The sequence below is a fragment of the Eufriesea mexicana genome, unplaced genomic scaffold (genome assembly GCF_001483705.2).
Source record: "Eufriesea mexicana isolate 0111107269 unplaced genomic scaffold, ASM148370v2 scaffold2438, whole genome shotgun sequence".
Taxonomy (NCBI): domain Eukaryota; kingdom Metazoa; phylum Arthropoda; class Insecta; order Hymenoptera; family Apidae; genus Eufriesea; species Eufriesea mexicana.
The window spans coordinates 453,436-466,474 of NW_016910515.1; the positions used below are offsets into that span (position 1 = coordinate 453,436).

General features: G+C 26.0%; 3 protein-coding genes across 3 annotated transcripts in view; 1 reads left to right on the forward strand and 2 right to left on the reverse strand.

Moving 5' to 3' along the window:
* LOC108550013 (insulin-like growth factor-binding protein-related protein 1) overlaps positions 1-13,039 on the reverse strand; it is a 44,747-nt gene that overhangs the window by 13,839 nt on the left and 17,869 nt on the right. The gene's annotated exons all lie outside the window — the stretch shown is intronic.
* LOC108550018 (tether containing UBX domain for GLUT4) lies at positions 997-3,865 on the forward strand. Its single transcript, XM_017903609.1, has 7 exons — positions 997-1,101; positions 1,194-1,249; positions 1,312-1,561; positions 2,332-2,760; positions 2,840-3,197; positions 3,459-3,624; positions 3,703-3,865. The coding sequence occupies exons 1-7, from the start codon at positions 1,015-1,017 to the stop codon at positions 3,863-3,865; spliced, it is 1,509 nt and encodes a 502-aa protein (XP_017759098.1). The 5' UTR covers positions 997-1,014.
* ecd (ecdysoneless cell cycle regulator) lies at positions 4,295-6,471 on the reverse strand. Its single transcript, XM_017903610.1, has 5 exons — positions 6,207-6,471; positions 5,638-6,131; positions 5,062-5,560; positions 4,788-4,986; positions 4,295-4,715 (listed from the first exon to the last, which is right to left on the reverse strand). The coding sequence occupies exons 1-5, from the start codon at positions 6,460-6,462 to the stop codon at positions 4,295-4,297; spliced, it is 1,869 nt and encodes a 622-aa protein (XP_017759099.1). The 5' UTR covers positions 6,463-6,471.

Here is a 13,039-nt window from a genome sequence, read left to right on the forward strand (position 1 = left end):
ATATATATATATATATTTCTTGTTAATGTTAAAATATAGCACTTTTTTGAAAGCCCGGAAAAAAGTAAACAGACTTCAAGACAAATTACTTTATATTTTTATCAAATTTAAGTCGCATAAACAAAATTATTCCGTTTTGAAATTTTTGTTAATATCGTAAAATGCAAACTATAATCTTAATTATTTATAGCATTCAATTTTGTATTAGATGGTATCTATAATTTCTTGTGTAATCTATTTCTTTCATTGCATATTAGAAGAAACAAATAGTTATCCCAATGAATTATCTTTTATCTTTCATATTTTCACATATATTTATAAATTCGTTAAAAATTTTCTTCTTCATATTCAAAAACGATTCATTCTACAAGACGTTTTGAAAATAATTAATATACTACCATATCATTAATATAAAAGAATTCTATATTAAAGATATAAGAAATGTTGTTCATATAGGACCAAATAAAGGATAATCGTATCATATTATTCTTCTAAATATTTTCAACTTTTGTTAATTTCTTATTTAATAACTCGCTTGAAAAAAATTATTTTACATGGTAAACTGTAGTGCGCGCTATCGTCAATGCTATGTAAACCTTCCCTTGCATAAAATGGTCAATACATATACGAAATTATTAAGCTACGTATACATGAATAACTTCGTATATCATACGATATTTGCAAATTTTTATAAAACATATATTTATACAACAAAATTGCTACTTTCCCTTATTGTTTTAAAAACACAACATTATTCTTTACCAAGTCAATATAAATTATTAATTAGCAATTTTTGAATATACAATAGTGAGGAACATCTATACTATTCAACATTTTTTTGACATTAAAGCACACATATATAACACTTGAATACTTCTAACTCATTGTTTCTTTCATGTAATGTAATTTGCTTTCATGTCTTACGTTGTATTTTGCAATTTCGTTATAAATATATGATTAAAATAATTGACATAAACTAATAGCTTTTATCAATAATATTAATTACGATATACTATGGCTACAAATAAAAATGTTATAGTACGTACACCAAATGGTCGACGACAAAATATCGCAGTATCTCCAAATACTACGATATTACAAGTAAGCAACGAAACTATTAATAAACTATTTTTACATTAAACATTTTCATTTCATTGCTTATGTTAATGTTAAGTGAAATATATTTTTTGTAGATACTAGAAGATGTTTGTCGAAAGTATGAATATAACATAGACGATTATGATCTCAAGTAAGTATTATTTAAAAAATGAGTCAATATAAAATATTGAAAATCAAATATTTTACTTACAGACATTTCAATCGTGTGTTAGATACCAATGCTATATTAAGGTTTACAGGACTGGCAAATAATGCACAATTAGAAATGGTACCTTGTACAAAAATACGTTCTATTTCCACTGTTGTAATAGGTATTCAATTAGAAAATGGGCAGAGATTGATGGCTGAATTTACACCTAATGTAACATTAGCTGAAATTTTACAAAAAGTAAATGTGAATGAAGATTTTGAAACGATTACTTTAATTTACATGCATCGTCAGGTATGAATATATCTGCAAAATATTTCAATGATTTCATTGCTGATATTATTTTAATAATAAATTCTCTACTAAAAGATAAGTAGAAAATTCTATATAAATACATATTTATATACATTTATATAAATTCGCATTTATATCTGTTATAATTATCTTTATATTTTTACATCATACACGTTAATTTTTTTATCAATAAGTTATATTACTTTACAATTATTTAATTAAGTGACATCTATCATTAGTATTTCTAAAATTATGATCTATAGCCCTATAAGAAAGTGTAACGTTAATCTATTCTGTTAAATCTAGATTTATTTGGTTACTTGTATAATTTTACGATCTTTAATTTCAAATTTCTATTCTAATTTTTCAATCCAAACTTTTACTTATAATTAAGTGGGAAGAATTTTTTTTTAAATACTACTTAATAACAAAATCAATTTGTTAATTAATATAAATCATATATTTATATGATAAATTTGTTAGTTTCTCTTCATATTTCTTTTTTCTTTTATAATTCATCACTGCATAGCTTATAAAGTATTTAGTTCAAATAAAAATATATACGACATAAATATGTTATTTTAAGAAATACTTAGAAAATATACATGAAAGAATAAAAGAGAATGAAGTAAATTGTATATTTATATAAAATTAGAACTTTTGAAATTAGAAATTACGGTTTTTTTGCAATTGTACATGAGTAATTATGGAATTGTGAGAATGTTTAAGATGCGCAACTTTCATTTAATATCGTTTAATTATTTTTACAGATTTCTGGAGCAGAAGCTTTGAGAACAATAACTTTGAAATCACTGGGGCTCAACAGTGGTAAAGCTGTATTACGATTGATACATAAAAGTGCACAAAACATAGATACTATTGCTTTGACAACATCGGAAACAGTAAAGGTTAACAATATCTCCGATACAAATAAAAGGAGCGTTGAAAATAGATATCCATTAGCAATAAGTTCTGATGAAACATCAGATTCTATAATTTCCACTAAAGAGGAAGTACCAAGACCAGAAGAATTAGATGCATGTTCTGGAAACATTGAACAAAAAACAACAGAACTAACAAAACTAGAGAAAGAAAGGGAAATAATACCATCTATTAGCACCGATGACTGTAATAAACACCAAATTCTAGTACCATCGTGCAACAAACATGAAATAGATAATTTAAAAAATATACAATTTGTAAGACTTTCCTTTATAAAATCTTACATACTTTTTTCCTAATAAAAGATAAAAGATACAAGATACGTTTCTTTTACAGTTAGGTGAAAGAAATGCTTTGGTATTTAATCAAGGTGCAATTCAAGGATCATTCAGAGATGATTTACCAGACGATTTCTTTGATTTAACAGTTAATGATGCAAAAATATTATTAAGAGATGTCAAACGTTACAGAAAAGAATTAGAAGAAGCACCTCTTCTAACAAATACTCAACGACAATTAAATCAAGAGAAACGAATATTAAATCAATTAAACAGATATCATTATACAATAATCCGTATACAATTTCCAGATCAATTTGTTCTCCAAGGTTTATTTCAACCAATGGAAACTGTACAAGCAATTAAAGATTTTATAAAATGTTATTTGATTGATACCAATAGTGATTTTATAATTTGTAAGTAATAATAATATTTCAGAAGTACATAAAATATTCCAGCAATTTTTATTAGTAGAATAACATTCTCTCTATAATATAATATATAATATAATAGCGGTATTTGTAAATTCAGAGAAACTTAAGAGGCAATAATTACTAAACTATAATCTTATAGGTGATTTAAATTATATGATATAATTATACAGTATGTACCAGTATTATAACACACTTTTTAAGTGTTTTTAAGATTTAAAAAAACTCTCTTTTTCTATCAAACAGTTACTACACCACCGAAACATATTTTGAATCCTAATGCTCATTTAATTAATGAAAACTTAGTTCCTTGCGCTATTGTTCATTATTCTGGTCCATCAACTCTCAAATTGGATGTAAAACAAAAATTTACCGATCCTAGAGAAGTTGAACTACAAGTGGCTGAAGTTAGGTAAGTAACAGTACATAATTGTTGATTACTTATTATAGTATAAATACTATTTGGTAACTACTGGTTACTTTGTTTTAGAAAAGCAATAATAAAGCAAGAAACTGAAATAACAAATAATGAGGATCAAGAAATAAATCCTGCTACAACTAGTAAAGCGGTATCTAATACCTGTAACAGCAATGAATCATTAAATGAAAAAAAAAATAAAATTCCAAAGTGGTTTAATTCATCATATAAGTAATTTATTCATCTTTATTGTTATTAACAAATTCTTGTAATAATTAAAAGTAAAGTATAATAATAATTTGAATATGTACATAAATATACACAAATAAGTATATATATTCATGTATTTCATTTAATATTGTAATTAAATATAGTTTTGTACAATAAAGACTGAAATATAAACGAGAAGATATAGATACAAAATATAAATATTGTATAACAATTTATAAAAAAAAAACTATTTAAATTATTACTTTATAACTTTATATTTACATACGAACTTATTTTTTTGTCTTGCCTACAGTAAAAGTGCTATTAATTTTAAATGTTTTTTTTCTTTTCAAAATAATAAACATGTATATTTTGCATAGAATGATCATAGGAATTTCAATCTATTAACAGTCGTTAACATATTTTCATAAATATTAATATCTATATAATATTATTAACTTTGTAAATCAGGAGGTATTTTAGTGGGTGATTGTAATTGCAAATGCAGAAGTCGTCGAGTAGGTCCACCTATTATATTTCCAGTTGGTCCTGAACCACCTGCTTCCTCTGTAATACTTTTTATTAAATTATCTTCTATAATATCAGAGTCTTTATTCATTTCAGAATCCTCATCTTTTTCCATTTCAGATTGTAATTCAGAATTTAACAATCGCATATATTTATCCATTTCATTCCTTTTATCTTCATCGTCTTCACCTAAGGAACCTTCTGAACTTCCTTCAAATTCGTCTTCATTTCCTGGAACAACCAAGTCTAATATACCTTTCAATGTACTGTCAAATATATCTGCATCGAATTCAACTTTGCCATTGTCTTCTGGGTCATGCATTACATAAGCTTCTGATGAAAGATCTCTGAAAACAAAGAAATATATAAACTACATTCTCTCTAATGTTATTATTACAATTCTAACATATGTAACATACTCTAGGAATTGTACACCATCAATATCGCTATTTTGATTTAAGAACATTTGTACTTTTTCTTTAAGACTTAATGATTCTTGCTCGTATTTCTTGCTTTTAACATTTCCCCATTTCTCACTTAAATACGTTTCTAACTGTACTGGATCTACATTTAACCAACTATCACTATCTGCAGGGCTCAATGCACCTTCATCTTGAACTATATATAAAACATAATATAAAGTAATAATTAAACATTAATGAAAACAATGAAACATTAATTTTAAAAAATTACCATGCAATTCAACATCATTAGACTGTATGTTTTCCCATGCTTCTAAAATTTTTTCAGCATCACTCTTATTAGTGTTGGTAATAGAATTATATAGATTAAAATATTTCAAGTAATAATCTTTCGCTGCATTCAAGAGCTTTTCATATTCTTCACTGCCTTTTAATAAATTTCTAAAGTAGCCACTAACTTCTAAACGAGTTAAATATGCATTTAAAACACCTTCATTTGCTTTTAATTTTTCTGAATCATTAACTGATCTTTTTTCTCTTTTTCTACGTTCTTCATTTGCACGAGCAACTAACATTTCTAAACCACATGCTATTTTAATTCCAAGTATATGAGCATTATACTTTGAACAAGTTATTGGTGGTATATTCCAGCCTGTTCTTGGATCTCCTGTATACCGACAATGATTTGCCATAGCATACAAACATTTTGTCATTTTTACATTAACCATAATACGCTGCTCAGGAGGAAAATATTTCATAGCACGACAAACCTATAAACATAAAAATTCAGGATAATGAACTGAAATTTGCTTTTATAGAAAATTATATAATAATACTAAATTTTTACTTTTCTCTCAATTGGATCAGAGTGACAAATAGTTCTGACAACTAATGCAACCAATCTTGGTTCTTGTCGAAGTATTGAAACTGCTTTTTCTGGTAGAAAAACTCGAGCTTTATGATGTCTTTTTTTAATCTCATCAGGATAAATGTTAATTCGTTTTCTTAACACATCTTGTACTTTTTCAGAAGCTTTGAAAAGATATGTTTTCTCTCGAACATTATTTAATAAATTCAACAATGTCTTATGTTTTTCACGAACAATGTGCAGTTCACCATTATATATAAATACATGATTTTCACATGTTTCAGGATTAGCCCATGGGGGTAAAACATTTGCAGCTTCAATTAACAGAAATTCACCATCAGAATCTACAACTTTAGCAATTAACCCATCAAAAATTTGTGTAAGATTAAATATTAGAAAGACTGTAAACCACTCATCACTTATATCTTCATCGAAACATAATCGTACATAAATGTGAGGCAATATGTTACATTCTGTAAAAAAGAAAATAATAATTCACAATTAATATACTTACATATTCACATATATATAAAATTAGAACATTTTACCTTCTACAACTGTAGAATTTTCAATAAGCTTTTCTAATAATAATGCTTCCTTTGTTCTAGGATTAAAAGTTAAATTATCATTATGCCAAATATAATCTTCAATATATGGTGCAATTTCTTTATTGTATTTTGTAATTTCTTGTACAAGTATTTCTTCTGTTATAGTCACTGAAGGTTTTGTGTAACAAATTTTTGGATAAAGAAAACATTCAAGAACATCCTCTTCTTTAACTTTAGATATTTTTGTATAAGCCATGATTTTATTAATATCTATAATGTCTCAATAATTAAAATCACTTTTAATAGATATTATTTTATTTCCAATAAAAACAGATTTAATACAGATTTATAAAGAAATCAAAATTCAATTTTTATATGTATTAATAATAATTATTAAAAAACGGTTAAGAAAAATTTTTATCCAAATTTACTGATTTTTTTATATTTTATATATTAACTTTTATGTTTATAATTATTTATATGTAGTTTATTCAAATTTTTTAAATAAATTTATCACAGGATTGGTATTTCTTATTGTTCCAGACATATTAGACAATGAAAATAATTTTCAGAATACAGTTTGCTGATTTATGTTATTTAACACAATTTAAATACACATAATCAAATTGTTTAATATCCTACACATAGTAGTAAACAATTTGATCATATCTAAAGAAAAAATACTTCGCTAAAGAGTTTATACCAATCAATCTATACGATATAACGATTTTTGTATCAAGTCAGATAAATTTAAAGTGGTATAGAATCAATAAAAATAAATATTTAATTAATTATGTTTGTTATAGAATATCACATAATCTATCTTTTATGATTCGGAAATTAAAGATCTTTTTATGTTGAAACAACAAAAAATCTTGAGGTTTTTGTTTTATTTTAGAGAAGATCTTAGTAATTTATTGGTGCTACACAATATGTAACTCTAGGGGAAAATTTAGAATAATAATAAAGAATAATTTAATATGTAATTGCAATCCTACAGATTTATTATTATGTTTATTGTTAACAATAATTAAACTGCGTGATAATAAATATCACTATTATAATAATTTTATATCGTTCTAAACTATCGGCTATGAAATAAATGTTACTAAACACTTTCAAATTCGTACATATTATGAATAATATCAATGATTTATATTTTCTTTAATATTTGTATTTTATGTTGTTTATTAATATTTTCAATGTCTACAGTTTTTATTAATTAACTTTTATAAACATAAATATCATGAATTGATAATATTTAAGTAGTCTAATTATTGATATATGAATAGTGTTTGCATTATACACAAATAAATTATTAAGCTTTGATATTCTACGTGTAATTTTTATTTATTTTCTTATGTATTACCAATGTTTCTAATACCATTAGATTTTTAGATTATAAGGAGTCTAACTTTATAAGAAAAATTTATATATGTACATATATGCATACAATATGTTGCTTCAGTTAACTTTAATAACATATTTTATTAAAACGACGATAGAAAAATAAAATATTATCATGGTTATCAAATAGTTCCAAAACATTTAAATACAGTTTTAGTATTAAGTATTTATCTGTTTAAAAATGAAATTACAAAATAATTTGTATTATTTTCTTCAGATTTTGTATTATTATTAGCAGTCAATAACATAGTAAAATAATGTAACATAGTCAATATATAGAATATTATTTTTGTTGCAATATATAAAATTGATTTTTATACACAATTGTAACTGTACTATTATGTGTGCTATTTATATTTCTAATATTAACATTACTTAATAATAAGATATTCACATCATAGGGATTTTCTACCGTACGCTTAATAATTCATTCATCGTAGGCTTGCATGCAGAGCTGTAAGGTGCACGTTATATTCCTCTACCTCCAACGCGAAGTAGAAGAAAAATACTAGAAGTGGGAAATGATACTGTCCATACCCCACGTTTGGTAACGCTGCTGACATGTTATGGGGTTGGAAATGTGCTGCTTTATCGATGTCGTGAACGTGTAAATCACAGTGAAAGAATTCTAAACACGTGTTACGATTGATCGCCATCGTCATCCCCACGTCCACGTCACGTCATTCTCCACTCCTAGCTCTTTTACCTAATTTTCCGTTAAAAGTAGAGAAATGTAGCACACCTGATAGCTTTATTTACACTAGTTTCTTTTATAGGATCTGTATGACAGTTTAACACGTTCGCATCACAATATAAAATATACAAAATATACAAAAAAATAAAAATATATAAAATAATGATGGAATCTTTTTTATTGAATAAGTATTTGATTCTAGTTGTTAATTGGTGTGCGATGGTTGAATTGTTGTAGTACTTAAGATTCGACCTGCTTTTCTTTCACGAGGGAACAATGTTTCTTAGAAAAAGTATGCTTCTCGACCAAATGAAAGTATGATGACGTTAGGTCATCGGCCGTCGCTCCGGCTATCGAATTTGGGCCCCCCAGAAAACTCGACCGATTCACGTTGAACAATAAACGTATTAAGAGTTCGACTAGCTTGTTATTAATATGTAGGATCACTCAACTATATTATTTGAATTATTTTGTAAACTATTTGTTATATGAAAAATTGTTCTAAACAAAAGTTATTTCTGATATTCTTATTCATAAGATATAATGCAATAATTATTTTTCTTAGGTCTTTATCAATATATAAAGATCACCTTGAACTTTTTAGCCATAATATGAAGCATTTGATTATGTCATTTGAACGTCTGTTGAATGCAGAATAAGAAGTTATTAAGATACATGAAGTCAGAAATTAATAATTATCAAGATATTCTCCTTAGTTGTCTTTAATGTAAGAAATATTCAAAATGTTCACTGCAATTAATACAAGTACATAGGAAATCAATCTACCAAGGACAATAATCAAGTGGCATTAATTCAAAGACCAAGCAGACTATATTATTTTTCCTCCATGTTCAATCCATTGGTTGCATAAAAATCTTTGTAATACTCAATGTGCTGCTTGAGCATAGGCACTGTGCTGGTACCATATTGTTCGATTGCTTATAGAGATAAATTTGATAATACAATGGTAATGTTTCAGATAAAAAGATGGAATACTTATGTTTCATTAATGATCCTTTAATGAAATATAGCTTAATAATTTTACTGTCAAGTATATTGCACTAAACATTTAAACTCTAGCATTGTTGGTGATTAATTTCATGAAGTCAATGAAGGTTGTCTCATGACCAATAATATATATTTTTTAGATTAGTTTGACCAAAATTAATAAGATTCACCTCATTGGTAAATAAGGAATATTTTAGAAATGTATCACTTACATTTAGTTTACTTAGGAACCGTTGACAAAATTGCATATGATTTTAAAGATTTATCCCATGTAATTCTTGATACATGACACGAATGCAATTTTTGTGAGTAGATAGTTCTTGCAACACTTGTTTGACTACTTTCAGTACTTTGCGATATTTGCCTTGCGCTAATATATAGATTTTGATTAATGGTGGCATGTACAGTATTAATATTATTTTTAGTTTCTAGTATTTGCAAATATTTACATGTATGGTAAAAACTACTAGTTTCTGCAAGCCATTTGCCAAGCTTCTCAAATATATGTGATGGCTGATTTCTGTGAAGATATTTGGATGCATACAAATTTTTTACTCTAACTGCATTTTCATCACATGCGTGATAAACAAGAATCATATCTCACATTTTGATATTGCTAAATTTCATTATTATAATAAAGGTATTTGTTTTATTCAGTGTGTTCATTGTGTGTTTTATTCATGCAGTAATAACATGGAAGATCCTACATGTTTGTATACATTACAGGTAAGATAAGTATTGTAATGAATTTTGTGTTCAAAAAAATTTTAACATACTCCATTGAAGAAAATCTTGACAACTATTAATTTTTTATTCCATATATTTTAGTAACTTTCTATTCTGCATTCAGCAGACATTCGAATGACAATCAAATGCTGCACATTATGATTGAAATAATCGAGGTGACTTTTGTAACTTGATAAAGAAAAAAAAAAAAATAATTATTGCATACTATACTCCTCTTGATACCAAATAAGTTTTGTTTCAAATACTTTTTTATACAATAAATAATTTGCTAAAAAATTCAAATTAAAAACTTTTACTTTAGTATCTATGAAATGTATAGTAATAATAAAGATGAAGAATATGAATTATTACTACTGGATGATAAAGATTATCATTATGATCTAAATCACGAGGAAAGACGGAAAGACAGAAAGGATAATAATGAAGTAATAAATCAAGAAATAAAATATTTAATGAAATCAGTGTATCTATATATTTTATTTGACCATTACTTATGTTTTGAGATAAAAAATTTTTTAGAAAAGTTATATTTATTAGGTAAACTAACTAAATTGAACATAATCCTAACGTATAAAGGAATATTTGGTTTCCAAGCACCATAACTTATCATCTAACAATAATAGTGGACAAGTTATAGAATTCTGTTGTACAGACAGTTTTTTATGATTTTACAATAACAAGTAAAATCATTAATAACATTAGTGAGTACGTGTTATAAGTGTTCATTGCACGTTTATTGTAATTTTATACATTGCAAACATTTTAGTAAAATTTGTCTTGGAACATTAATAATATTATTCATAACTTGAAGTTATTGACTAGTAATTAATGAAGTATCAGATTTTATTATTTTAATTGTTTATAGATACAAATATTTTGATCATGATGGATTATTAACTTTTCTCATTTCTAAGTAGCAAAAGAAAAAAATTAGAATTGTTTATAACAAAATGAGGTTGTAAAAGATGTAAGAAAATAAATTTCAAATTACAAAATGGAATGAAATTTTATCAATTAATTTTGTATGTTATTTGAAATGTTATTTTTTATTTAATAGATAATAATGATATCTGGATAATAAAGATATCTGGATAATAAAGGAACAAGTTTGTATTATTTTATATTGACTTGATAGTAGGTGACAGGTATATATTATGGAATATTTTCATTAAATCCGTGAATCAATAATGAGCTGGATCGTGAAAAAAAATGTTACATGACTAGAAAATTTATTAGACGAAATGGTTGTTCCTCCGAATGGCACCTGAGGCCACTCGGCATGAAATTTGGTGGGATTAGAAGAGAGGAGGGGTGGGCGCCAAATATAAAATTTGAATTTGAAAAATTTAATAATTTCCTAAATATTAGGTTTGGCTATCTCTTATTTCGTCGACGAGCGGAGCGTATTAAAATAATATATTACAAATCAACATTCTGTCCAGTGAACAAAATTGGAATTTGACGTAGGAAGAGCGAGCCCATTTTCCGTGGAACGTCTTATAGATTTTCTCGTTAATGGACTGAAAACGTGTCGCCAGTGAAACTTCGTGTACATATATCTCTAGCAGGAATCTAATCTACGACGACGCAAAGGCTATATATATGGATTTCAAATATACATTTAAATCGTTTCATAGATTTTCCTAATAAATTTCGTTAATGACACAAACATTATTAATTTCATTAATAGATTATTTTTAAAATTGAAAATATGAAATTTCGCAGATCATTTCTTAAACTCTTTTAATTTATTTAAACTTACTCAAATTTTTGAGATTTTGTACACACTACCGTTTCAATAAAGGTTGATAAAGTATACAAAAGTCGGTTGATCTTTTCAAAAAATATTTTAAATGAATTTTTGTATAATAATTAATCATTTTATTTCAATAAAATAAATGCGGCACATATCGAATAAAATGGTAAAGAATAAAGAATAAAAAATAAATAATAAATTATTCGAACGAGAAATTCAATAATGCTCCAATTTCTTTCTCATCATCATCATTTTCATCATAGTTTTTTCTTGTTGTTCTTCTTCCGAAGTTAGATGGGACACTTGGATAGCATTCTTTGAAAAGGGCACTGATTTTTTAATAATCTTTTCCTTAAGACTGGATGGGATCTGACGTGATTACGAGCCTATTCGCAATTAAAATGCTAATAAAATATACAATATAAGAATATATTAAAAAATAATTGTAGTAGGAAATATTATTATGAATTAGAAACATTTATGTATTAGTTAAATTATATTATTATATAGTTAAGTAAAATTCAATGGCTTGCTCCAAGTGAAAACATCCATGTTACACGCTGCTTTACTAAACTTTCTTGCAGTCCGGTTAGTGTCGGAGCAAGTGTTTGTTTAGATATCTTTCGCAATAACAGCTAGTAGAAACTAATTCTTTTTGTAAAACAAAGAGGAGACTTCGAACTTCAAAATCTCATTGAAATGAACACTGCATTGTACTGAATTCATAACGAAAAGCTATAATGAAAATTAAAAACATTCAAATCGCTATAACTAAAAAAATATTGCAAAAAATTGGAAACTTTGCTCGATTCAAGGGTAAACTAGGTAGATTTCATTGTATTATACTGAACAGTTTATAATGAACAATTTATAAAAGAGGATGATAGATCCACGTAACTTGGCGTAGCTTCGACTATTGGATTGGACTCCGCAGGAAGCTCGACCGATTCACGCTGGATGTGAAACGTGTTAAAGTTGTGTGAAAATATTAAAAATGGGCAAATGTTTAAAAAAAAAAAAAAAACTGTACTGTATCACATTTCATAGATTTAATTAACTATTGGAAAAAAGAATGTTTTCTAAAACTAAACTTTTCTAAAATGATCTTTTTCTACTGTTTTGTCGTATCGGCCTCACAGTGCAATGTTCTTATTAGCTATTACATAGCGGACATATACTTATTACATAGCTGACAGCTATGTAAATTATAAACAGATGGCA